Below are 27,518 nucleotides of genomic sequence, written 5' to 3' on the forward strand. Positions count from 1 at the left end.
GTGTACCCCGCGCTGCGGGCCATTGCCATCTCTACAGAGGACTCCTTCAGAGGTACCCACTCTACGAACCGTTACCACGCTATCGAGGACCTCACAGGTGCACCCCGCCTTGCGGGCTGCTACCAACTCTATCAAGGACCCTCACCGGTGTACCTTGCTCTGCGGGCCATTGCCACCTCCACCTGGGCGACTGTGTGCTTCACTCTGCGGACCGCTGTCGTCTCTACAGAGGACATCACCAGCACACCCTGCTCTGCGGGTTATTATCATCTCTACAGAGGACACTACTGGTGTACCCCGCCTCGCGGGCCACTACCTTCTCTACAGGAGACCTCTTCAATGAACCCACTCCACGGACTTCTACCAACGCTATGGAGGTATTCCCTCTGGGCACTCCCTATTCCTTCGACCCTGTGTCTCTGGGTCTGTGTGATCTCCTCTCTGGCTCCTCTCAGCTCCACGGGTAGTGCTTCTATCTCTTTAATAAAGACTCTATATTGCTTCCGTGTCTATCCCCAGCTGAAACCTCGCCTCCCGACAGTGAGGCTCACAGGGCTCCTCCCCGTGGGCGGTACACCTCACTTCGGCCCAGGGTTCACATACCAACTGATATTTACAGTATCCTAACAAGCATATTTAGGTCAGGGGAGGAAACATATGTATAGATTCTACTTTCAAATCTACATGCCTACATTTCCAGCAAAATTTACTCACACAGAAAGCAGATGCAAATATCTATGTGTATCATGTACTTGTGGAAAGTTTCAAAGGGAAAATAAGTGAGCGCTTGCCCTTTGAAATCTGGGACAAAGTTCACAGGTAAAAAGTACCTGTGAACTTTGTCCCAAAATGGACAGTTTGAAACTTGCCCCTGTATATGCTCATTTTCACTCTGTTTTCTTGTATTCATTGTATCCTAGTAAATGACGACAGAAAAAGAAGCAAGTGGTCCCTCCAGTCTACCCAGCAAAGTATATAGAGTAGTAACTGCCAGTCCATGCAGGATCCCCCAGTTAACGCAGGTTACCCTTTATTTTATTTTCTATGTTTTCCATTAGGGATCCTCTGTGTTTATCCCATGCCCCTTTGAATTCCATTACTGTTCTTGTCTTCACCACCTCTTCTGGAAAGGCATTTCATGCATCCACCAACCTTTCTGTGAAGAAATACTTCCTGAGGATGTTCCAGAGTCTACCCCTATGGAGCTTCATATTATGTCCCCTGAATTCTTTCCATTGGAAAAGGCTTGATTCCCCTGCATCATTAATACCCTTCAGGCATTTAGAGATGTGTATCATACCTAGGGTTGCCAACTGCCCGGTTTTGGACTGGACAGCCAGATTTTCAGATATGCTGTAGTGTCCAGTCAGTACTCAGAACTACTGACCGGACACTGAAAAATCCAGATTTTGCAGGAAGCTCCTCCTCTTTCCCACAGCTTCCTGGTCATAAGGAAAGACAGAGCAGAGAGCTGAGCCGTGTTCTTGCTTGCTTGCCTCTTTTCCTATGTTGTGATTGGATGGGATGGGGAGAGGAGGCGGGGAATAGCACAGCCCTCAGTTTCCAGTGGCTCCACAGATCTCTGCAGCAGTGCCCTCTGGGTCCCTCTCCCTCTCTCACTGAGTGCTGGTCCAAGACCCGAGAGAGGGGGTTCAGCGAGCCAGCTGAGGGGTACCAGAACAGAGGAGGGGAAGAGACAGTCGGAATCACAGGGTGAGGAAAGGGGAGAGACAGAGGGGAACACAGAGAAAAGGGGAGGGGAAGGAAGATAGACACATGGGGAACAGGGAGAAAAGAGACAGGGGGTATGGAAGGAAGGACGGTCACGGGGATGGGGAGAGGCAGAATGGGAGCTTCAGGGAAGGAGGGAGACATAGATGGGGGAAGGGAAAGAAGAGACAGAAGAGGCACAAAGGAGAAAGGGGGAGACAGGAGGAAAGGAGACAGAGGAAGGCACTAGGGAGGAGAGGGAGACAAGAGCATGGGGAAGAGCACAAGAGAAGAGTACGCAGAGGGAGGGGAGGGCATATTGAGGGACAGGTAGCACAAGGGAGACACAGATGAAAGGCTGGGAAGGTTTTAAGAAAAGAGAGAGCAAACTACCTGTGACTGAGAGAGAAGGCAGTGTGCTTTCTATCTGAGAAAGGAGGCTGTGTTTTTGGGAGTGTGTGTGTGTGTGTATAAGATAAGAGGCTGTGTGTTTATGGGGAAGTATGGAGGAGGGTGTTTAGTAGAAAGGCTTTAGTTGTGATAGAGAGCAAAACGTCATGATGTGTTTATGAGGATAGTTGAAATAACATTTTATAAAACAAAATATATTGAGGAAGGTGCTTAAAAGCCAAGTAATGAGTTGGATTGACAACAGTCAGTAGTCTGTAACCTTCCCTCCCCCCCAAACATGAAGTTTAGTGGGTGTTCAGTTATGGTCCATGGAAAAGTTGGCCGCCCTAATTATATCTTCCCTGTCTCCTCCAGGATGTACATATTTCAGTCCTTCAGTCTCAAGTCTTCTGGTGCAGACCCCACACCATTTTGGTTACCTTTCTCTGGACCACTTCCATCCTGTCTCTATCCTTTTTGAGAAATGGTCTCCAGAACTGAACATTGTACTCCAGGTGAGGCCTCACCAAGGCCATGTATAAGGACATATTACCTCTTTTTTTTTCCTGCTGGTTATGTCTCTCTCTATGCAGTCCAGCATCCTTCTAGCCTTAGCTACCTGTGCAGCCTCTGCACCAGCTTTCAAAGCAAATAACCATTTGGGCAAGCCTGCAAATAAAAATATTTGCCTTGGCCTCCTTTACTGCCTCAAAATGAATCAATTGATTACTTTATTTTATAAATCAATTTAACAATAAGCCCATCATTATGTCAACATGTACCAAAATGCAATTTACTAAGTGGTTAAAGTGTTTCAAGTGAAGTTTCTGCACATATTCTTAACTCAGACAAGCAAACTATGGAGGGATTATTAGGACCTAAGGTTATAAACTGGCCAATTACTCACCATGGCAGAGGTTTTTTTTCCCACTGACATTTTAAGTAGAAAGGAGCATTGTGATCAGCCATTTGAAGCTATGAGTCACCAGCTGTGTTTGTAGCACAGAAAAAAAAATCAGAAAAAAAAAAAAAAAGAGATTAGCAGTGATGGGATTTCTTTTTAACAAGCTTCCTCCTTTACAAGATTATTCTATAATCCAATCATGTACTGAGATGCTGATGGAAACTAGGAAGGCATGGGCAGGCTGCGGTTTCGATCTCGTTCTGGGATGTGCGACAGATATTGTTTTGATGTAGAACAGGATGGTAAGCAAGGTACTGATGAGCAGAAGAGTTATTAATTATAGTTCATGATCTATATCTCTGAGTTTGAATCCATGACTAATACCTGCAGTACCTTATAAAAGTGCACAGAAAGTGCAGATTTGCTTTGGATCTGAGCTATACTATAACCAAAATTTTTATCATAAACACCCAGTCTAAGAGATTTCCTTGTTTCATAATTGATGTTGAAATCAAGATAGGATGCTGCAAAAAAACAAAACCTTTCTCCTTGATTTGTTACACATAGAAAACAACAAGGTAGGCAATCAAACAGCGCCGTGAGGGCTGGATTTTCAAAAGGTTATGCACGCCAGGCCTATTTTAAAAAGGCCCGGCGACACGCATAAAGCCCCGGAATGCGTGTAAGTCCTGGGGCTTTACTAAAGGGGCGGTCCGAGGCGGGGTAGGCGGGGCCAGAGGCAGGCGCAAAAGGTAAGATAAAAATTTGGGGGGGGGGGGGCTTAGAGTAGGACTTGGTGGGGGGGAAGGTTAGGGGAAAGTAAGGTTAGGAGGAAGGGAAGAGTGAACTTAGGGGGAAGGGAAGAGTGAACTTTGGGCTTCAGGTCACAAGGAACAAGTGTTTTCCATTATGGAAAGGACTTATGAAACCAAGACTGATGCAATTATTTCTTACATGCCAGAGCCAGGGTGGGCCTTGATTAATGGCACCAATCCCCGAAAGGACAGATTAAAAACTGAATGTCCTATAACTAATGTGGTTAGTATTTGAAGATACTGATATTTATGTTCACCTAAAATTGTTAAAATATTAAGTGCTTGTAGACCCCACTGAGATCCCAACAAAGGTGTGGCCTTGTGGAAAGGCTGTGCATTTAGAGAACTAGAAAGGAAAATACTATCCATGCCACAGCTCCCCTACGTGAGCCTGCTGCCATGGTTGTTTCCTGTTTATATATTAGACCTTGAGGTGCTGTGGATTTTTGAGTTGAGAGAAGTGTTCCTTTTCAGTTCTCTTTTTTTCTGGAGAAATATTTGGCCTTTCTATTTGTTTAATAGGATTTTTACTAGCTTTATCCAATGTTCAGTGTGGGTTACAACATAAAACAACTATAATAAAATATTTATATGAACAGAAACAACTCCAACACCTGCTTAAGAGGAGCAGGCTGGTTTCATGACTGAGCTAGCTACACCTCGATAGCTTGCCTGAACAAATGTGCCTTCAAGGCACACTTAAATGCCTGTGGCTAGCCGCAAAGTCAAAGGCATAGCATTCCAGAGAGCAAGGTAGGCCACTGAAAAAGCCTTCTCGCGGGTCTCGGATAAATGAGCCAAATGTATCGAAGGAACCTCCAGAAAAACGCGGTCACGCATTCTCAGTGCTCGAGAAGGAATATACACATGCAACACTGCTGTGTTCCAAGGAGAGACGTTGTCGTTATGCAATTTATGAATCAGCGAAAGAATCTTATATTGTAAGCGCCACGTCAGTGGGAGCCAGTGTACATATATTTTGTGCTCTCTATGACCAGTATGTGTCACAATCGTGCCTCTGAGTTCTGGATCACCTGTAAAGCTCTGATTGAAATCTCAGAGGTACCGATGTACAAGGAGTTACAGTAGTTCAGGGGTACAATTACTAGTGCCTGCAACACTGAAAGAAAATCACTAAATTGCAGCAAAGGTTTCAGCTGGGCCTTAAGGCACAGTTTGAAAAATGCAGCCTTTGTGAGAGACTTTATATCTGCCTAATTCAGTGGGACATGGATTTGTGGAGATTTAAGAGACCTTCTCATTTATTTTGCTTTCTGAAGTTAGAGATGAAGTCTAGTTTGGATCTTCAGTTGAAAGAAAGATTTTCCACCCTTCCTTTCACCTTTTACTTTGTGAATGTATTTCCCCTCTGATTCACTCAGCTCAAAAAAGTCACTGTCCACACAGCAAATCTCTTGAAAGAAGGGGGAAGATACCCATCCAGTATCCTGTTGAAAAGAGGAAGCAGGAGAGAGAAGTGGCACCCACAAGGTGTTCACTCACAGTATACATCAGAGAATCAAGGAGATACCTAACCAATACAAAAAAGAAAATAGGAGTTGGAGTAAAGAAAAGGATTCAACCAGACCTACAGCATTATTCAGGTACCATATAGAGGCAAGTTTAAATTATAGGGCGTGGCCATTTTACAGTCCCTAAATTCTATTTGGTGAGGCCTTACATTACAGAAAAGAATAAGGGGGATCCTGTAACAGAAAGGAAGGACCACACAGTTGCTAATTCAAGTATTTATTTCTGAATTATGGATTTACCAAAAGAAAAATGTATTCTGTTTCAGATCCATGTTATTGCACAAGCGCTTCCGTCAAGACTTTATGTTGGAACACCAATCAAGTGTCCCTGTGGATCTTTAAATGCACTGGTTGACTGACACACTTAAAACCATGGGTCTTGGAGGCTAGCCTTCCCCCCTTATGATAAATCTACTGAATGGGGCTCAAAGAGAGTAGCTTGGGACCATCTATGTGACTTAGCCCTGATATCTTTTGCTGACTGACCCTGTGAATCTAAAATTATTCTCCAAGGTCAGGGTTATCTACCCTAATATATGACGTGGCATTACACAAATCAGAGCTCACCATTTTCAGGTATTTGCATCACATGATAGGGGCATAAGTCCTAAAGCAGCTAAGCAGCTGGCTGGCGCTACTTTTACTGAGATGGTGCAGGGCCCGGAGCCAGTCTAGGGGTGCTCTGGAAAGGTATGATCGAGAAGGGTTGGGGGAACAAGGGTGGGGGGTGGATCCAGATGCCTGAGGGGGCTCGGAGGCTGGGAACGTAATTTAGACAAAGCAGCAGGGTTGGGAAGGTAGAGGAGGCGCCTGCATATGTGATTCCAAAATCTTTTATTTTTTTTACTTTTTCTTGCATTGTGGCTGCTTAGAGGGGTGGGGGTGGGACAGGGGGTTTCGTTACACTTTGGAGGAAGATTTAATTTGTATTGCTCGGACCCTTTAACACACTGTCCCAGGAACATCGGGACGCATGATAACATCCTGATGCTCCTAGGGAAAGATAGCAGCAATGCCAGAATTGTCGCTAATTTTCATGAAAATAATGCGGCTTGTGATTTTTGTGGCAAGTTGTGTTATTTTATTATCATGAAATTACCTAGTAATGATCTGCTTTGCAATTGTAAAGCATTTTCATGCAAAGCAGCTCATTGCCATTTTGGCATTGAGGGTAAAATAACACACAGTATTTTAAATAACGTATGTTATCAGTACTGCAAGTTATTTAACATAAGAAAAATGCCTGACACGACTTGGTAAATGACCCCCATTCATTGTAAGCCCTCTTGGGCAGGAATCTACCAACTGTGCCTACATTTGTAACTCACCTTGAGCTTGGATTTGGAAAGATAAATAATACATCCAAAGATATGTCATTTGCCTCAAGAAATATCCAAGTTTTGCTGGCATTAAGGGGATAATTTTCAAATCTACATGCATTGATACAAAGTCTGTTTCCTTAACGGATAATGGAACAATTTTCAGCAGATTTTCCTGCAGGTAAACAGGTGTACTACATTAATACCCGACAATGCACAATAAAAGCAAGCTGAGCAAACAGCTGATGTAGCCACAGTAGAATATCAGCATTAGAGAAAACAGTATGGGCATTGTTGCTCTGAAATACCAGCAATATGTACACCAAGCATACAAATTTTCAAAATATTTTCAAGTTTAAAAGAGCTGAAACAGATTTCTAAAAGCTAAATTTAATAAATTAATATATGCTTACCAGATGAAAATATAAAATTACAATTATGGAACTCAACCTGATGAATGCTGCAAATGTTTACTGCAACTACAGTGTAAGGCATGGGTAATTATTCAAATTAATATTCAGCATTTGCACCCATTGCCATGAGAAAAATCTTATGAAGTGATGAAAGAACGGTGCAATCAGAAACACAAAATAAGCCAAGGAATTTATGACATAATGAACGGATACATCAATGTAGCAGCCAGAGACACTTTCACAAAACGTGCTCTTCTGCCTTATCACAATCCACTTACAAAGAACTCAAAAGCAAGGTCACAAGAGGCCTATAATGGAGGAGCATGCTGAATTACAATCACAAGCATCCAGCTGAAAAGTTTTTGCTGTTTCCATGAAAAAGAGATCCCCCCCACAAAAACGAGGGAATCAATCATGCAATAGTTCTAGTTTCTTATCTCATGGTCAACAGCCAGCCTTACTAGTACTGATAAGTATGTGTTACTGCTTTACAACATTAGCTGAATGCTGCTATTCAGACAATATAAAATTCCTTTTTTTTTTATTCTATATACAATGAAAGCTCTAACAAATTCAGAATCTAGCAACAAGAGCTAGTTAAATTACTATAAAACATTCCTTCATCCACAGAACACTGCTTTTTTTTTTTCTTTTTTAAATAACAAAAAAAAAAATCAAAATAGAATGTCTTCATTTTTGATCAGCATCTCCACCACCAGTCGCTGATAGCGGATGTCATTCAGTGCTGCCATTGCGTCCAGTTCTGGTGCTCGCATAAGTGTCGGCCCAAACACAATTCCCAGATTTTCTGCGCTCATGAGATTATCTTTTTCATGAAGAGTCACTCTGAAGGAAAAAGAATCCCATTTAATGTCTGCAAAGGTTCAGCCTGCGTTTGTAATCCACTGCCCTTTTCCAAGAAAGACATTGGCAGGCCTGGGGAAAGGCTAATAATCTGGCATTTGTACAAAACAAAAAAGTGTACAGTCAAAGAGATGCATAAAAGACTCAGCTGCTGCTCATCAGAGGATGGCTCAGCAGAATAGACCAAGTCTGTTTCTTTAATTTGCATGTTTTTGCAAATTAGGAAGGCTTAAACAGAAGCATAATTTGCATGTTTTTGCAAATTAGGAAGGCTTAAACAGAAGCATTTAGGGCTGAATTCTCAAATCAATTTATGTGCATAAAACTTGGTTAGAAAATAGGCAGAGGCTTAGAACATGTAAAAGGAAGCACATATCCTGATTTGGTGTGTACTTTACACGAACAGGAGAGAGGAGGAGTTCCAGAGGGGTGGAGTCGGGACTTATACGCATTTTTTTTTTTATTTTAAAAAGGGTGCGCTTAAGTTAACCTGCACAATTATGCCCTTGCTAGAAAAGATGTAACTTTGTGCGAGTTATTTTGTATGCATACCAGGCCACTTATTCATAAATTTTCAAAGGAAACTTCTGCGCGTAAATTCATTTTGAAAATTCAGAGCAAAATCTGCGTGTAAAAGGTATGCACAGACTTTACTCAAATGTGCACAGTTATAAAATTACCCTTCCTATAGTAAGCAGTTTTTGATTTTCTCAGAAAATGCTTTGCAACTGATGTGCATAGAACTTTTGTTTTGTAATTCAAAGTTTTTACAATGTTTGAATCACTTCTGTAAGATTTTCTTTCCTTTTCATCTTTCTTTGTGATGATGCAAATTAAAGAACTAAGACTGGGCCAGTCTGTTAAGCAGCAAAAATACAATGAAGAGGGCAACAATATGTTGCCACCAGATCAGCTGAATCAGGCAAGAAGAAAAGAAATCTGGATCAATCTGACATTCTCTTAAAGAAGCTCCAGTTACGAGAGCTAAGCAGTGAAAAGTTCAATGATAATAGGCCAAACCCCTCGGAAGTAAAAGGAAAAGGGCAGAAGTTCCTATGAAGGGCACTAGAAATGCACTCAGACAGTGAATGTGCCTCCTGAACATTACAACTGCACCCCAAAAAAGGCACTTGATATAAATATCCTGCAGAGAGAAGAAAGATGAAGCAGTTTGTTGAACTGTGCCCATCCATAGCTAAGTCGTTTTCAGTGTTTTCCCCCTCACACAGATCAACAACAAATTGAAACTTGTACAAGTCAGTGTTTTGATCTTACAGGTTGGATTTTTGGCAGTTTTTCAACCACTTTTACAGCAAGTGCTTTTCTTTTGTGTGGTTTTAATCACTGAGAGGCAGATTCACTGTTTGAGTGCATTTCTAGTGCCCTTAATTAACCTGTTCCATTAGATGAATTTCTGTTTTGTTTTGTTTTTTTTTCATTTTAATGGGGTTTGATCTCTACCATTGACTTTTCATTGTTCAGGTCTGGAATGTGGAGTTCCATTTAGAGACAGTCAGATAACTCCAGATTCTTTATTTTCTTTGTAACTATTTGCTTGAGCTCCATTAATGTTCTTGTGGCACCCCTATGGGTGTCACTAGGCCAAACCAATTTGGTTCCTGCAGATGAGGGAGAGGCTGTAGGAGGAAGGTTTGAATCCTGATTTAGATCATTTTTCAAACAGGATTAAAGTGTTTGCAACCTCAGTATTTACAGTGTTTGCCTTGTGGCCTGCCGGAGCCATTACGGTTGAGGTGGTTTCACACAGTATTACTTATATCTGATTCAGCAAAGACATGGTAACTAACCAGTGGTGTCCCTACTGAAATAGGGACAGTTGGGCGACCTGCATTCATTTTTCGGACTTCATGCGCAACTTTCATCTTTCTGGACCTGACTTTGAATGCTCTTCACTATAAAGGCGAGGTATCCTTACCTATTCACATTTACAGCACAGAAGGCGCGAACAAAAGTACGCTGGATTTTATAAGATACGCGCGTAGCCGCGCGTATCTTATAAAATCCGGGGTTGGCGCGCGCAAGGGGGTGCACATTTGTGCAACCTGCGCGCGCCGAGCCCAGCGCGACCTGCCTGTTCCCTCCGAGGCCGCTCCGATTTTGGAGCGGACTCGGAGGGAACTTTTCTTCACCCTCCCCCCACCTTCCCCTCCCTTCCCCTCCCTTCCCCTACCTAACCCACCCCCCCGGCCCTATCTAAACCCCCCCTACCTTTGTCGGCCGGCAGCCCCGCTCCGTCCTCCGGTCCCGGGGGCTGGTCTGGAGGCCTCGACCACGCCCCCAGGCCGGCGCCACGCCCCCGGGCCCGCCCCCGAAACGCCGCGGCACGCCACTGAAACGCTGCGTCTTTTCGGGAACGCCCCCGGACATGCCCCCTCCCTCCCCTTTTCGAAAGCCCCGGGACTTATGCGCATCCCGGGGGTTTACGCGCGCCGGCGGCCTATGCAAAATAGGCGCGCGTGGGCCCTGCGTGCGTAAATCCGGAAGGATTTACGCGTGCGGGCCTTTTAAAATCCGCCCCTTAATGTATGGTGATCTCTGTGCCAGGGGTTTCCCCCTGGAAAAGCCATAACTGGCGAAACAAAGGCCTTGTTGGGGACTTCATATCAGATCCAGGAAATATACCAATGCTATACAGTGAGTTACCATTCTGAACCTCCTTCTTGAATTGTAATTAGTTTTGAGTAAAGGAATGTGTGGGTACTTTCACAATTAAAGTAGGGACTCAATTGTATCAATCTAAGTTACTGAAAATTTAAAGAGATGTGCATTTGCTGCATTATCTTGCAATCCAGCTGTACTGTAGAATTAATGATTCATATAGGACCCACTAATCACACATTATGTGGATTTGTATTGTATTAGACAGGCATTTCATGTTAGGTGTGAATATGTAATCTTATACTTGTTAAAATAACTGTTATACTACATCGTTAACTAACAGATGATTTGGTTTATATTAAACAGCGGTGTAAATGACAGCTGCAAAGTTATAGGTCTTTTATCTTCTGTTAAGAACAGCTATTTAGCTATATTGTTATATTTAGTAGTCATAAAAATTGAGGTTCATTTATTAAATTGTTTTAGGTCCATAGTTGCTTATCTATTTTATTGATTGAAATGTAAAAATAAAGAACTGTTTATTTATGCTTTTGATATAGTAAACATTAGAACTGTTTTTTCTTTTTGGGAATTTTTGTGTGTGTGTGTGTGTGTGTATATATATATATATATCTTTTTCATTCTATTTGTTGTTTCTTTCTTTTCATTTTATTTAAAATAAAAAACCAGAAACAAAATGACATTTGAAAAAGCAAAATAAAAAAATATGTTTGTCCCTACTATCGATGTTAAAGTTTCTTTTAAAATCATCACTCCAGGCTTTTCCCCGATCCTTCTTTCTTGCTTGAAATTTTCTTCATATGGCAGCAGTAAGCCTTGGTTGCTCCTGCCCCACCAGTGAGTCAATTGCAAGAGGTGCTGGAAGACTGAGGCTGATGTCATTATTCATGTCTGCTGTACAAAATGCCAGGCTGGCACGGAAGAAATGAACTATGGCACCGACCTCAGTCTTCCAATGTTATTTGCAATTGGCTCACCAGTGGGGCAGGAGCAATCAGGAAATTTCAATAAGGAGGATAAGAGGATCTGGTGGGATCAGGAGGGATGGGAGAGAACCAGGAGTGATATTATTTTGTTCCTACAATGCTAGCCTTATTTTTTTTAAATATCATAAACCAAAATGAACAAAATTTTGTTAGCTTTTCTTTCATTTTGTTATAAAAATGATATGAATTGGCAAATGTCATTAACATTTCTCGTTTCTTTTCCAACAAATGCTCCCTTAAAAGTCGATATTCAAAGAGCTTTGTCTAGCTAAGTTGAGACTTAGCTGGACAAAACCCATTTTTTAAATTTCTTGATGCTTTCAATGCCTCTGAGTTATCTGAGTATATTCAGATAAGGACATAAGGCCTCATTCACTCAGCATTTTTCCCATAGATACAGAATGGGAGAAAAGCCTTAGTGAACCGGCCCTTAGACAGGTAAAACATATTACGTTGGAGGGATTCTGGGAGGCATTTTGGGGTGGAGTTAAGTTAGCTGGTGCACCCACATTGCAGCATATCCTGACCAAGTTAGCCAGATAGGTTTATCTTGTTAAATTTGCTGGCCAACTAGCAGTTCAATATGGACCCATTGGCAATCAGAGGTACTACAGAGCCTATGCAATAAAGCTCAGTGTGCATGTTAAAGCCATTTAGCACGAGCTAAAAATAACATATGATGCCAGAAGTTTGACATCATCATCATTATTTATTTGTGGCATGCCTTTCCAGCCAAGAAGTTCAAGGCGTGGTACATATTGGAGTAGCAAAATAGTACATAATCGCAAATGTGCAAAATGCATGTAAATGAGTAAAGTTATTACCCTGCTCAATTCTCTTGGATGTTTGCAGACTCAAGTAATGGTACTGACGAATGGAGGTAGAACAGGAGCAGGCATCACAGATACAAGTAGTGGTATTAACATATGAAGTCAAATTTGATTGACTTTTTTGACTGGGTAACTAAGGAATTGGATCAAGGAAGAGCACTAGATGTCATCTACTTGGATTTCAGCAAAGCTTTTGATACGGTTCCGCACAGGAGACTGGTGAATAAAACGAGAAGCTTGGGAGTGAGTGCCGATGTGGTGACCTGGATTGCAAATTGGTTGACGGACAGAAAACAATGTGTGATGGTAAATGGAGCCTTCTCTGAAGAGAGAGCGGTTTTAAGTGGTGTGCCGCAAGGATCGGTGTTGGGACCGGTCCTGTTCAATATCTTTGTGAGCGACATTGCAGACGGGATAGAAGGTAAGGTTTGTCTTTTTGCGGATGACACTAAGATCTGCAACAGAGTGGACACGCCGGAAGGAGTGGAGAGAATGAGACGGGATCTAAGGAAACTGGAAGAGTGGTCGAAGATATGGCAGCTGAGATTCAATGCCAAGAAGTGCAAAGTCATGCATATGGGGAGTGGAAATCCGAATGAACTGTACTCGATGGGGGGGGAAAGGCTGATGAGCACGGAGCAGGAGAGGGACCTTGGGGTGATAGTGTCTAATGATGTGAAGACAGCAAAACAATGCGACAAGGCGATAGCAAAAGCCAGAAGAATGCTGGGCTGCATAGAGAGAGGAATATCAAGTAAGAAAAGGGAAGTGATTATTCCCTTGTACAGGTCCTTGGTGAGGCCTCACCTGGAGTACTGTGTTCAGTTCTGGAGACCGTATCTACAAAAAGACAAAGACAAGATGGAAGCGGTACAGAGAAGGGCGACCAGGAAGGTGGAGGATCTTCATAGGATGACGTACGAGGAGAGATTGAAGAATCTAAATATGTACACCCTGGAGGAGAGGAGGAGCAGAGGTGATATGATACAGACTTTCAGATACTTGAAAGGTTTTAATGATCCAAAAACAACGACAAACCTCTTCCGTAGGAAAATAATCAGCAGAACCAGGGGTCACGATTTGAGGCTCCAGGGAGGAAGATTCAGAACCAATGTCAGGAAGTATTTCTTCACGGAGAGGGTGGTGGATGCCTGGAATGCCCTTCCGGAGGAAGTGGTGAAGACCAGAACTGTGAAAGACTTCAAAGGGGCGTGGGATAAAACACTGCGGATCCATAAAGTCAAGAGGCCACCAATGAAGAGTGGGTGACTCGCCAGAATGATGGCTATTGACACAATACCCTTACTAAATAAACATACACATGCTTACTGTGACTCCTACATCGCTCTAAGCTTCAACAGCAAGAGGTAATGGAAAAAAGGATTTGCACTCATAAAGAGGGGAGTAGCTGGCTTGTTACGGCGGGTTACTACCCCAAACCAAATATGCCTGATACTTCACTTTCAATGCATATACAGCATAGCTCTCTGCTTCAATGACAGGGGAGAAGAATAACTGATACTTCACACATCCAGCAGAGCTCTCTGCTACAACGGCAAAGGAGAAGAAAAAGGGTTCGCACTCAAAACGCGGGGAGTAGCTGGCTTGTTACGGCAGTTACTACCCCAAACCAAATGTGCCTGATACTTCACTTTCCATGCATATCCAGCATGGTTCTCTCCTGCATCGGCATGGGAGAAAGACTGATACATCACGCATTTCCAGCATAGCTCTCTGCTTCAACGGCAGGGGAAAAAAAAAAAAAAAACAAAACAAAAAACAAAAAACTGATGCTTCACGCATATCCTGCATAGCTTCAACGACAGGGGTGAAGAAAAAAAAGGATTCGCAATCACAAAGCGAGGAGTAGCTGGCTTGTTACGGCGGTTACTACCCCAACCAAATGTGCCTGATACTTCACTTTCAATGCATATCCAGCATGGCTCTCTGCTTCTACAGCAGGGGAGAAGAAAAAAAAAAAAACCCAACAAGAGCTGTACAACATAGTCTAGGTAAAACAAATAAGCATGGGTGTAGCTTGCTTATCGCGGCGGTTACTGCCCCTACTACCCCTAACTAATCAAGCTAGATATTTCACTTGCATGCAGCTCCATCACTGCTCTCTACATTAATGGTGGGGGTGGAAGGGGAATAGAACAAGGAGCTAAGAGTAACAGATAAGAATGAGAGAAAAAATGTGTGAGGCTTGCTGGGCAGACTGGATGGGCCATTCGGTCTTCTTCTGCCGTCATTTCTATGTTTCTATGTTTCTATGAAGGTAGTAGAGAATATATAGACAAATATAAGTAGTACTGTTTACCTGGGAAAACAGCGCATTTGAGGGGATGTATAGCATAACTACTGGAAAAATTGGCCTAGAGAATTATAGCAGTTTTGGAGGGTAACAGTAATAGAAGGCATATGGATCCAGAAGATTATTATGTTGGAAGGGTTGAGCCAGAGGTAGCTCATGAGGACAGTGCAATGTGATTCAAATAGTGCAGTGTGTCTGAGTACAACATTGCTTAGTGTCTAAATATACTGTCCTTAAGGTCTTAACATATTAAAAGTAACATACTATGAAAGATAAAATGGAGATAATAAAATACCTCAAAAGCATAAATAATGCACAAACCCTTTTCATTGGAAAGAAGTTATAATACAAGATGCCATAGTATGACGCTCCAAAGGGACAGAGGTAACATCAGAAAATATGTCTTCATGGAAAGGGTGGTAGATATATGGAAGTGGTGGATGCAAAAACAGTAACTTAATTAAAGAAAGCATAGTATAGACGCAGAGGATGCCATAGATGTGACGGGAAAGACAGAGATTAACTGGGGTCCATGACATTGCATCAGGAAGGAAATTGGGCAAACTAGATGATCCTTATTTGCTATCAAGCTCTATGTTTCTATTTATTTATTTCTGCATTCAGCTGTGGTCTTTATAAACTAATGCAGTTCACAAAGTTAGCAAACAAGGGTATATAGAAAAGTAAAGGTATGAAGAGTTTCATTGTTATTTTAATTGCAAAAAGGTTCAATAAATGAATTTATTAATTACTTTTGAAAACAAGAAGTGAGAAAAGTTTGAATATCAGGGGGTGCACACACATATGTCAGTGTGTGCACAATTTTAAGTGTGCGGGCGCCTAGCCACACAATTCGGGCTTCTTTTCACATATGTCAGGGTATTTTATAACTGGCATGCATCCACACCATTGCCAGTTTCACCAGTTCATCCACCAGTTCGTACTGTCAAGAGTTAGGTCCTTGAAACCCCACCCTGGTTTAATAGCCTGCTCTCCCCCAGTTACCCCAGACATTTTAATCCTATCAGAAATGGCTGGGTTTATTTTTTAAGTTACACCTCTTCCACAGCAGAAGTAAACCTACGCGGTACTGAACCTGGGTGCCCGCCTAGGTGCGTGAGTATTTACGCGCACATCTCTTGGCCCCGCCCTGGAATGCTCAAGCCCCACCCAAACCATGCCCCTTTTTGAAATCAAGTGAGATGTGCACGCTGCAGGAGATGTGCGCATGTAGGCAGCTTTTAAAATACGGCGGGTGCGTGTAAAGCCTTACATTAGCGCGCATCTCCCGATTTTGATGCGTGCCGGGCTTTTAAAATTCACCTTTAAGTGTAAGGCTGACTAGGTCTCACTATGTACTAACGAGTGGAAAGTTCCAGCAGTGGGAGGTTGCTTGGGTATATACTGAATTTTGAATAATACTTGGGCTCCATCCCCTCTAGGGTGGATCTGTGCCCAAAAGCTATAAAAAGTCACTCCACGGATCTCTTGGAGGTGTCTTTGATGAAGGGAACAAGGGAGAAGCAGCAAGGACTGTGCTTCTCCTTCCTCCAGGATGTTTTCCTCTCCATTAGGAGAGGTGTTTACTCTCTCTCAAGTAGCTGGAGTTGCAGGAGGGATCCAGAAGCTATGGAATAGTTTTCCCAAGAGAGCAAGAGAGATTTGCCTCCAACAAGACTGCCTTCACTTTAAGAAAGCACTAAAAACCTGGCATTTTAGACATGCATTATGTTGAATTACTTTAGTTAGCTACCTTTTGTTCTCATACTTCTTGAGACTCGGATGAAGCTGTTTTCTTTGGCATTGGTTTATCCACTGAGTTAAATTCAGGCAGTCTGTTGATTTTATACATTTTTATATATTATTCTGTCGATTATTTATGATTTTAAATATCATAGTAGATGCTGCTATTATTTTAACTGTTATTAGTAATGTTAATCTTGGATGCTATCATATTGTACAGCTCTTATTTTATTGTATGGCAAGCTTTTATGCTGTAATGATATTATATTTGTATTGATTTTTACTTGTCCCTGGTGGAAGGCATAAGTGAGCCTGTCTGGGAGACAGACGACACTAATCTGGTATTCTAAATTTTTTCCAAGTGGGAAAAGAGGATTTTCTAAATCTCAGACAGGCGGCCTGTGTGGATACAGAGAAGATCCAGAGTTGTCTGCCAATTTACTTAAGTTGCTTAGAGACTTGTATATTGTTCTTTTAATTGACTTTTGCAGCTCTGAAGATTTCTTGTATGTTCGGTACATCTTATATGTCTTTACTTGATTTTTGAACTCTGTAAACTTATAGTTATTTATTTATTTTTGGGAACAGCAGCCATTGTCTCGGTACTGTTTATTGAGGCTATGTGAGTAATTCCCTTAGGTCTTGCAGCTTGTAGCTGCTCCCCACTGGAAGAATCCTGAACCTGGGACTGCAACGAATTGACCAATGCTCTGCAGTAGTTAACAGCGGTCTCTTGCCCGTTTCATGAAAGATGCTGAAAAAAGGGGGTTACATAAATAAAATGTTTTCAAGGTGTTTCAGCAGCTTAGGGCACTGGAGAGTCCTAAGTTAAGTACATTATTGGGCACGTCTAGGTATTACTGCTTGCTACTGTTTTCAGTCAAGTAGCTCCATGGAGTTCAGGACATTCTACAGAGTACACATGGTTTATTAATGATCTTACTTTGAAAATAACATAATCTGTCATATATAGGACCTAACAGAGATACTAAACAACTAACCTTTTCAAATGTGCCATGAGATACCGTAGGGATTCACAGTGTGCAGGTGGTAGTAGCTTTAATGCTTCATGAAGGGATTCCAGTTGTTCATCAGGATCCACAGTTTCTGAAATAGGCAGCATTCAGCATCAGTCTCACTCAGGAGCATGTCCAGACTAATTATCAGCCCAAAAGCCTGACCCTGGAGCCCCCATCTACTCACGGGAGACGCCTATTACACTGATTCATGAAAGCACATCACTGCTGGTTGCCAAGGAAAGACACTATTATAAAGAAGTTAACTATAAGAAGATTGCAACTTTCTCAAATAGTTTATTTATGCAGAATAAATGTCACTGATGATACCAGTAGCCAATAGCTTTATCTTCTAACAGTCGGAATGAATAAAGCAATGGAAAATATAAAAAAGTAATATTAATGTCATTCTTAAATGGGTGCTATTTCGCAGTCCACATTAATTACATCCTGAAGAAATTAATAGTTCTTTCTTAGCTCCGATTGCCAAAGAAAATTCACCACCCTTGTTTGCCTTGCTGTGCATGAAATATTTGTATGCAAGTATTACCTTTTTTCTTTCTTTTTTTTTTTTTGGCCCTGAAGTTTCTTTGTCTCCTTTGGGCTTTTAGTTCAGTCTCTATTGGACTATAGCACCATGAACCTTCATTTCCAACTACCCAGATTTTTTCCCCCTATTTTGAAACCCTGCTGCTATCATCTAGCTCAGCCATTGCATGTGAGCATCTGTAGTTTGGCCAGCAGGTGTCACTGTTGTGCTGCAGCAGAAACTCAGTTACCCCTCACAGCATCCTAGCCCCAGCCTGCCTGGGGAGCAGAAACCAAGCCCTTGAATCTAACTCAGATCTGCAACACAAAGGCCAGAGAGCCACCAAGCTGGATCATATACAGAATGTTCTTTATGTGATTTTTTTTAAAGCAGCAAGGTAAAATTTAGATAATGATTTGTTTTTAGCTTCCAATTGAATTATTTCCTCATTTTCAATCTAATTTGAATTTAAAATTCATCAGGAAATTTTGCTGTTTGATATTTTTCAAAGTTCCTTCTTCTTAGCCACTGCACTGTTAAGAATCTGTAAAATAAGGGTACTGTTTGTTGCGTGCCCCATCCGTGCCTGGCCCGTGCACGGGCCTGCTCATCTTGCTAACTCCTCTGCAGGTCACGGGTTGGCCTCCCCAGCGGCAGCTGCGAGCACCTCCAGGCTTTGGCGTCCCACGGCGGCGATCGCCGGGCCTTCCACTGCGCACCAGGCCTCATGCCGGAGTCCGGCATCCTCAGTGGGTTGGCCACGCCCCTATGCGCGCGCGCGGACCGCCCGGCCTCTTGTAGGGCCAGGGGCGGTTCCTAGCTCTGCGGCGCGCCCTGATTGAACGTACGATATAAGGAAGTTCCTGCCTGCATTTCCTTGCCTTGGCAATCGGGTCGGCACTGTAAGTGTACTAGTTTGCCTCTGCGTTCACAGTCTTGTTCCAGTGTCCTTCTGTTCCAGCATCCTACTGTTCCAGCCTTGTCCAGCATCCTTCTGTTCCAGCGTCTGTCTGTCCTGTCTCCCCAGGTAGTACCCTCGGACTGCCTCTCTGGTACTGACCTCGGCCTGCTCCTTGACCATTCTGCTTGCTGCCTGGTTCTTGACCTCTGCCTGACTTGTGACCTCATCTGACCTCTGGAACCTGACCCCTGCTTCGTTGACTACTCCTTGGACTGATCCTCGGATTCTGACCCCAGCTGCCATTGACCACATCTCCCTTGTTTTGTCCCTTGCCTTGTCATCGCCTACGCTGTACTGGCCTTTCTTGGTTCTCCAAACCTACAGCCTAGTAACTGACCGCGCTCCCTTGCTGCTTGTGGGCATGCCTCTCTTCTACCTCTCCGGGAGACCCTGCGAGGCCCACCTAAGTCCAAGCGGCCCGGGTCCCTACGGGCTCCACCCAGAGGGACCGTGGGCTTCCAGTGGTGAAGCTCATCCTAGCCTCTGTCTCCTCCTGTGCTCCGCCCCCTGGGGGCAGGTGCTTCCTGGTCCCTACTAGGGAGCTGTTCTACACTGCTCCAGGACAAGGATCCACCTCCAAGCGCAACACTGTTGTGCCAATTCTTAGCAAAACTCAGTGCAGATACACAATGAGACCTGTAAAATTTGGCTATAGAGTAAACATCTGGAGAAAGAACTTGGTCAGGGAGTTCTTAAAAACAAGGGGTGCAGGCGCAATAAAAATAATAAGAAAAAATAATGAAAAGTATTATCAGAATAAGACTAAAAGAGGAAACAACAATAAGATGAGAACTAGACTGATATTATGAAGAATAAATAAAGTTAGTATTACTGCTTTAATGGTCCATCTCATTTATAAAAACGGAGGAAAACTCCAGGTGGTTGTGGATAAAGGCTCATGGCACTGCAACCCTGTGAAAGTCAATTCCAACTGAATAGAAGCCCAATGGAGCAGAAGGAAAACTACTGGGGAAAAAAGAGCTCAAACGCCTAAAATAACAGAAATGTTCAGTAATATACAAATCAATAAATGTTCTGAATATGTTTCTATTTCTATAGCAAGCATGCCAGTGTTCTATTATATAGTATCCCACTATACTCATAGGGGAAATTTTCATTAATAAAGAAAACTCTATCCCATATAAAACACTTTTGAAAGTAAAAATATAAGATGAAATCATTTTCTATAGTCTAATCTGTAAATGTATATATCATGCCATCAGAAGTATCTTATGGGGAAGTAATTTTACATTTGGTGCACAGTTCTAAGCTTTAGTAATAAAATATGCTTCAAACTGAACTACTCCCCAGTGATTATGTGATGTGCTACAACCTCTCTGAAAAGGTGAATCATTATTTAACACTATTTGACATGTGAAATCACTAGCATCACTTATATGCTTCATACAGTACTTACTTGCAGATTCTATGAATTTAGAGTAGGCATCATATGTAATGAGTGGAATGGGCAAATCCCTGAAGAACAGTTTGAGGGCACCTGTTATAATATTGATATCTTCGTACATATTCACAGAAATATCTGCCTTTTCTCCATCTGTAGAAAAAAAGGAGAAATTACCGCTTACCTGATGATTTCCTTTTCTTTAGAACAAACAGGTGAATCCAGAACCAGTGGGTTATGCACCTCTACCAGCAGATGGAAATGGAGCAAAGCTGACATCATGGCATATATACCCTTGCAGTGACATCAGCTCGCCACTATTCTCTGCAAAAGCCAACTGTGGACAAACTAACAAAACTTGATTATTAACAGATAACCATTCCAGCACTCAGCCAACAGGAAAACACTGAGCTCAGACAAAGAGTGTAATAACACTAGTCTAGGGACTGGATTGCACTTACCAGTACTCTCTGGAACACGGAGCCTTGCAGGAGGACCATAGCACAACCATTCGGCAACCAAGGGCAGGAAGGTGGATTCACCTTTCTGTACTAAAGAAAAGGAAATTATCAGGTAAGTAGTAATTTCTCCTTTCTTAGAGTTCAGACAGGTGAATCCAGAACCAGTGGGATGTACCAAAGCTACTCCTGAATGGGGCAGGAGGCTGCCCGCAGTCCAATCAACACTGCACATGCAAAGGTTGTGTCCTCCCGGGCCTGCACATCTAGGTGGTAATGCCTGGAAAAGGTGTGTAAGGAGGACCATGTTGCAGTATGACAAATGTCAATGGAAAACAACAATCTAACCTCTGCCCATGACACTGCCTGAGCCCTAGTGGAATGAGCCCTATCCTGACTAGGTAACTGCTGCTCAGCATCCAGAAATGCGGCCATGACTATCTCCTTAATCCAGCGAGCTATTGTAGTCCACGATGCCGGCTCACCCTGTCTTCTTCCACCATAGAGAACAAGCAGGCAATCTGTCTTCCAGAGAGATTTAGAAATTATTTATTTATAGGTTTTTCTATACCGATATTCGTTTAGTAACAGCACATCGGTTTACAGACAATTTGAACTTAGCAACAGTGCTTTACAATACCAATCTCCAAATACCTCAAGATATGCTTCTTGACATCCAAGGGCCTTAACAGGCAATATTCCTCCGCATCTCTTTCCCTGTCCAGAGACGGCAGGAAACTGACTCAGTCAAGTGAAAATCCGAAACCAGTTTTGGCAAAAATGAAGGAACAGTACGCAGCTGAATCGCCCCCAGAGTCACCCGTAGAAAGGGCTCCCGGCAAGACAAGGCCTGCAGTTCAGAAACCCTATGCGCCAAACAAATTGCCACAAGAAACACTGTTTTCAAGGTTAGTAACCTCAAGGAAAGGCTATGCATCAGTCAAAAAGTGGGGCCTGCCAAAATATCCAAAACTAGATAAAGACTCCACAAAGGCACCGGCAACCGCAAGGGGGGAACGAATATGCTTCACTCCTTTTAAGAAACGAACCACATCTGGATGAGCTGACAAGGCTCCACCATTCACTTGACTTCGAAAAAAGGCAAGAGCCACCACCTGAACCTTGAATGAATTAAGGGTCAACCCTTTAATCAAGCCATCCTGCAAAAATTCCAAAAGGAGCGGGATCTTAAATGAATAAGGCAGAACCCCTCAATTTGTAGACCAAGCCTCAAACACTCACTAAACCCGCACATAAGCTAAAAATGTGGAAAACCTTCTTGCTTGGAGCAAGGTGGCAATCACCGCAGCAGAATATCCATGCTTCAGCAAATGAGCCCTTTCAAGGGCCATACTGTAAGACAAAATCGAGTCAGATCTTCGTGAAGAACTGGCTCCTGCCGAAGCAGATTTCTGTGAGCCAGAAACTGGAGAAGAGAGTCCACCAGGAGCCTTAACAAATCTGCATACCATGGTCTTCTGGGCCAATCTGGTGCTACCAGAAGCACCATCCCCGTGTGACTCTTGATCCTCCGAATCATTCTACCCAATATGGGCCACAGGGGAAAGGCATACAGTAGCTTGCCCTCCTGCACAAAGGCATCGATGCCCAAGGAATTTTGGTCTCTCCTGCAACTGAAGAAGCGAGAAACCTTTGTATTATGAGAAGACACCAGCAGGTTCAGAAACGGAAGGCCCCAGCGATCCACTACGAGCTGGAACGCCTTGTTTGAAAACTCCCATTCTCCCTGATCCAGACTCTGTCTGCTGAGAAAATTGTCTCTTATATTGTCTTTTCCTGCAATGTGCGAGGCTGAGATTTCTTGAAGATGCACTTCCACCCATTCATTAAGCTGGGCTATTTTCTGCAACACTTGCTGGCTCTTGGTTCCTCGCTGCCGATGATATAAGCCACTGTATTTGCATTGTCCGACATTATCTGGACTGCTCGACCTGGCAGTTGGTTGCCGAATCACAAGCATGACAGCTGGATGCCACAGGCTTCTAGCCGATTGATGCTCCAGAGAGACTCTTCTGTACTCTAGCACCCTTGCGCTGTCAGCTCCTGCCAGTGAATTCCCCTACCCTGGAGGCTTGTATCTGTCATGAGTACTAGCCAGTCTGGTGATCTTAGGGAAACCCCCTTCCTTAGTTGATCCACTTGCAACCACCACTGCAGGTGTATACAGATCTCCATCAGCAGGTGGAGCTGAATTGAATAGTCCTAAGACTGTGGGTTCCAATGAGACAGCAGAGCATGTTGAAGAGGACACATATTTGCCCTTGACCACGGCAACACATCCAGGGTTGCTGCCATCAATCCGAGTACCTGTAGATAAGACTACACTGTTGGACGTATCATGTTCATCAATACACGCATCTGCGCCATCAACTTCTGAAAGCGGCCCTCCAGCAGGAACACCCTGCCCTGCTTCATGTTGAACTGAACACCGAGATACACCAGTGACTGTGAAGCCTGAATATTGCTTTTGGCCAGGTTCACCACCCAACCTAGCTCCTGCGACAAGGAAATCACCTTGTGTGGGACCCAAAGGCTCTCTTCCAGTCTCTTGGCCCAAATCAGCCAATCGTCTAAGTATGGGTGTACAAGAATCAGAGCTGGTAACTCATCTCTATGAAAGAAATGCAACAGAGTTCTATATGCCTCCAATCCCAGAGGGATTTCGCCATCTTCCAAGGAGGAAGGATTGGCTTCATCGTCTGTGCCATCTGGGTCCCTATCAGGGAATCCCGCAGCAGATCTAGGCTTACTCCGACGCTTACCTGCAGCACCAGGCATGTGGGGATCCACAGCCTGCGTTCTTGACCTGTCAAGATTGGCTGGGGCTGGGGACTGCGCCGGAAGAAGTCCTTGAACAAATTCTACCCAGGAAAAGGCAGAGGGATCCATGCCAAAATCAGGGGGCATCAGACCTGCATCCACTGAACTACCCTCCCCTGCTGACGAACCAGTTAGTGGAGTCCCAAAATCAGGTGACACTTCTGGCGATTCTTTTTCCATTCCTGCACCAGGGTGGGAAGACCCAGGCTTAGCAAAATCAGATGGAGGCAATTCTCCCTGAGCCTCCAGTGCTGACACAAATTAGAGGGAACGCCAGGCTGGGATGCCCGAATATGACAAGCAACACAGAGCGCAAGGCACTTAGGTTTCTTTGCTATGGGCGCCATCAGTCTGTCAATACGCCCTAACAGGCACCCAAAATTTAGGAATACAAAAATTAGGAGCATAACACTGTGCCTTGATAAGCACACAAACTGAGCTCCGACCAGGATACTCAGATAGTGCACACAAATAAGTGTGTGCAAGTGAGTGTGTGCACAACTAAGCACCCTGATAAGCGCTCCTATGCGCCTAACTAGGCACCCAAGCAGTCGCCCAACTAGGCACCCAGCTAAGCGCCCAAACAGGCACACAACCTGGATGCACAAGCGGATGCAGAGCCGGGTGCACAAGCACGAATCGACGGAACTGAAGAAGGCAGTCTTGTGCACAGAAAAACGCATGAAAATGGCGCTGTGGCCTACCACTCAGCGAACAAGTCAAGCCAGAGAGTAAGGCCTAGCCCAAAAAGGGCTGCTCAATCCACCAAGCTGACCACGTCCCCTAAGCTCTCCCAAAAGTGGGAACGATGTCGGATCAGTGTGCCAAGCAGGGAGAGCGGGGGAGGACGAATCCCTACTTAACTCCCCTTCTCCCAGCTGAGTTCAAGGTTGGTCTCCGGCTGCGGGGGGAGAGGGCAAGGATCTTCATTGCCATGCTCGGCCTCCTGCACCTACTTGCCTTTCAGCTCTTTTTATTTTTACAGCTAAGTCCATGGCAACTGAAACACAAGCTACCAGACCAAGACACTCATCTGAGGGAAGGATCCAAAGAAATCACCTCAGAAATTCTCAAATGAGGGAGGAACCATAAGGTATCACCACAGGAGAGTGTGGCAAATAATTCTTCTCTTGTCCTTTGAAAAATTCTTTTTTTTAAGCACTCCCCAGTAGGGAGATGCATGTCCACTATCTGCTGGAGACAGAGAATACTGGCAGCCTGATGTCACTGCAGGGGTATATATATACACCATGATGTCAGTTTGCTTTGTCTCCATCTTCTGGTAGAGGTGCATAACCCACTGGTTCTGGATTCACCTGTCTGAATGCTAAGAAAGTATGTTAAATATCTTTATAGATCTCTCTCATATGCTGGCTCTCATATACAGATATTTTCCCCATGATTATTTATAACAAAAATTAAAATAATATTGTAGAAGGAATTTGCAGATTCCTGCAACCTTAAGATGAGCTGGACCTTTGAGCTACTTACTGCACACTTGGCATGGCTCTGAGATCAATATAGATCTTTCTGGGTTGTCAGGCAAATGCAGAGAGAGCATTATAAAGAGTTTGTCTTCCACCAATCAGATTATCTTTCAACTTTTAATCTGGTTTCCATAAATGATGCAGTACTGAGACAGCTTTTGTGTGAGTCGTTAAAGATTGCCTCCTTTGGACTGGTTGAGATTTATACACCCTTTCTCGTTCTTCTTTATCTTAGTGCTGCTTTTGACAAAAAAGATCATTGCATTCTAGTGGACTGCTCGGGACTCTGATTCCCTTCCTGTCTTAGGTCAAATTTTCCCTATTTTTTTTTTTTTTTTGCTTTGACTTTTCTTTCACTCACAATCTCCAAAAACCATATCCTTTGCTCATTACTCATCTCTGTTTACCTCTTCACTAGATAACTCATTTTGTTTTTAGCTAAACTACCATTTTTGTGCTGATGGCACTCAATTGTATTTTTCTTTTGATTCATTGAATAATCCTGCATTTCACAACCTTGAGCAAATAAACGCTTGTCTTTGTCCCAAACTCTTACAAATAATTTCTTAACCACCATAATACTGTAACTCTGACTCCCATAAAACTGACCTCTCACTTTGGCTTTTGATCAATTCTCCTCATATTATCATTAATTCAGAACTCTTTATGCCTCACTACTCTAACAGTCATAATTATGCCATCCATCATCTATGTATTGTTATCTATGTTCATCGCTTTCTTGATTCTGTTTTTTGATCATCATTCATACATTTACTTTTTTAAAAAGTCTCAATTACTATAAATTTATCTTCTATGAGCTCAACAAGACCCAAATCTCTTGCTTTTACTCTCTCAGAACCTCCCTGATTCCGTCTTTAACAACCTTCCTTGTTTTCAAACTCCATCAGGCTGATGCAATATCTGTGCATGTAAAATGGTCGCACGCATGATTGATCGTCCACTCTCCTAACGTGTGCTGATCCATCTCTCCCGTAAAAATGAGGCGCTAGGGGAAACTGTGCGACCCTAACGCCTCCTCCGCATCGGGCATCCAGCAGAGGTGGCTGTCAGTGCAGGTTAAGAAAACATAGAAACATAGAAATGACGGCAGAAGAAGACCAAGCGGTCCATCCAGTCTGCCCAGCAAGCTTTCACACTTATTTTTTTTTTCATACTTTTCTGTTACTCTTGTCCCTTTAATAACTTTTTTGGTTCTATTTCCCTTCCACCCCCGCCATCGTAGATAGCAGTGCTGGAGCTGCATCTAAGTGAAGTATCTAGCTAATTGGTTTGGGGTAGTAACTGCCGTAATAAGCAAGCTACTCCCATGCTTGTTTACCCAGCCTGTGCAACTCAGTCCGTGTTGGTTGTTTGAATACAAATCCTCTTTTCTTCATACCCCCTGCAGTTGAAGCAGTGAGCTGCGCTGGATATGTATTCTAAGTGAAGTATCAGGCTTGATTCAGGGTAGTAACTGCCGTAACAAGCAAGCTACATCCATGCTTATTTATTTTACCCAGACTATGTAATTCAGACCTTGTTGGTAGTTGTCTGAATATAAATCATCTTTTCTTCAAGCTTCTCATTTTATTCACCAGTCTCCTGTGCAGAACTGTATCAAAAGCTTTGCTGAAGTCCAAGTAGATGACATCGAGAGCTCTTCCTCGATCCAATTCCTTGGTTACCCAGTGAAAAAAGGCAATCAGATTTGTCTGACAGGATCATCCCCTGGTGAATCCATGCTGCCTCTGGTCCAGGTGAGGCTAACCAGTATGTAGTTACCAGCCTCTTCTCTGTTTCCACTCTTGTGAAGCGGGATCACCACCACTCTTCTCCAATCACTCGGCACTACTCCTGTTTCTAGGGATCTATTGAACAGGTCACATAGTGGACCCGCCAGCACATCTCTGAGCTCCCTCAGTATCCTGGGATGAACTTCATCAGGCCCCATGGCTTTGTCCACTTTCAGTTTCCCCAGCTCTTCCCATACATTCTCAACTGTAAATGGAGTTACATCTACTCCATTCCCCTCTAGTTTCTTGTTTACTAGCGACGGTCCTTCTCCAGGGTCTTCTTTAGTGAACACAGAACTGAAGTATTCGTTTAATATTTCTGCCATTTCTTCGTCTCTCTCCACACATTGATCCTTTTCACCTTTTATTTTCACTATACCACTTTGAACTTTTCTCCTTTCACTGATGTATCTGAAAAATGTTTTGTCACCTCTCTTTACCTCTTTGGCAATCCTTTCTTAAGGGAAAAGTGATGAAAGGAAGTGGGAGAAAGAGCAGATGAAATTTTACGAATATACATTTTCCTAACCTGTGCACAGCCATGGGTTAGGGAAATGGACACTTGTTAACT

At 43.3% G+C, this 27,518-nt stretch overlaps 1 protein-coding gene across 1 annotated transcript in view; it reads right to left on the bottom strand.

Annotated features, from left to right (window-relative positions):
- Window positions 1-7,563: 7,563 nt before the first annotated feature.
- Window positions 7,564-27,518, bottom strand: part of CHN1 (chimerin 1) — a 322,397-nt gene continuing 302,442 nt past the window's right edge. Inside the window, exons 11-13 of the mRNA XM_029605826.1 lie at window positions 20,384-20,521; window positions 17,462-17,567; window positions 7,564-7,929 (exon numbers count right to left, since the gene is read on the bottom strand). Coding sequence (XP_029461686.1) covers window positions 7,758-7,929; window positions 17,462-17,567; window positions 20,384-20,521 — 416 coding nt within the window. The 3' untranslated portion in view covers window positions 7,564-7,757. The remainder of the gene's footprint in view (window positions 7,930-17,461; window positions 17,568-20,383; window positions 20,522-27,518) is intronic.

The sequence above is a fragment of the Rhinatrema bivittatum genome, chromosome 6 (genome assembly GCF_901001135.1).
Source record: "Rhinatrema bivittatum chromosome 6, aRhiBiv1.1, whole genome shotgun sequence".
Taxonomy (NCBI): domain Eukaryota; kingdom Metazoa; phylum Chordata; class Amphibia; order Gymnophiona; family Rhinatrematidae; genus Rhinatrema; species Rhinatrema bivittatum.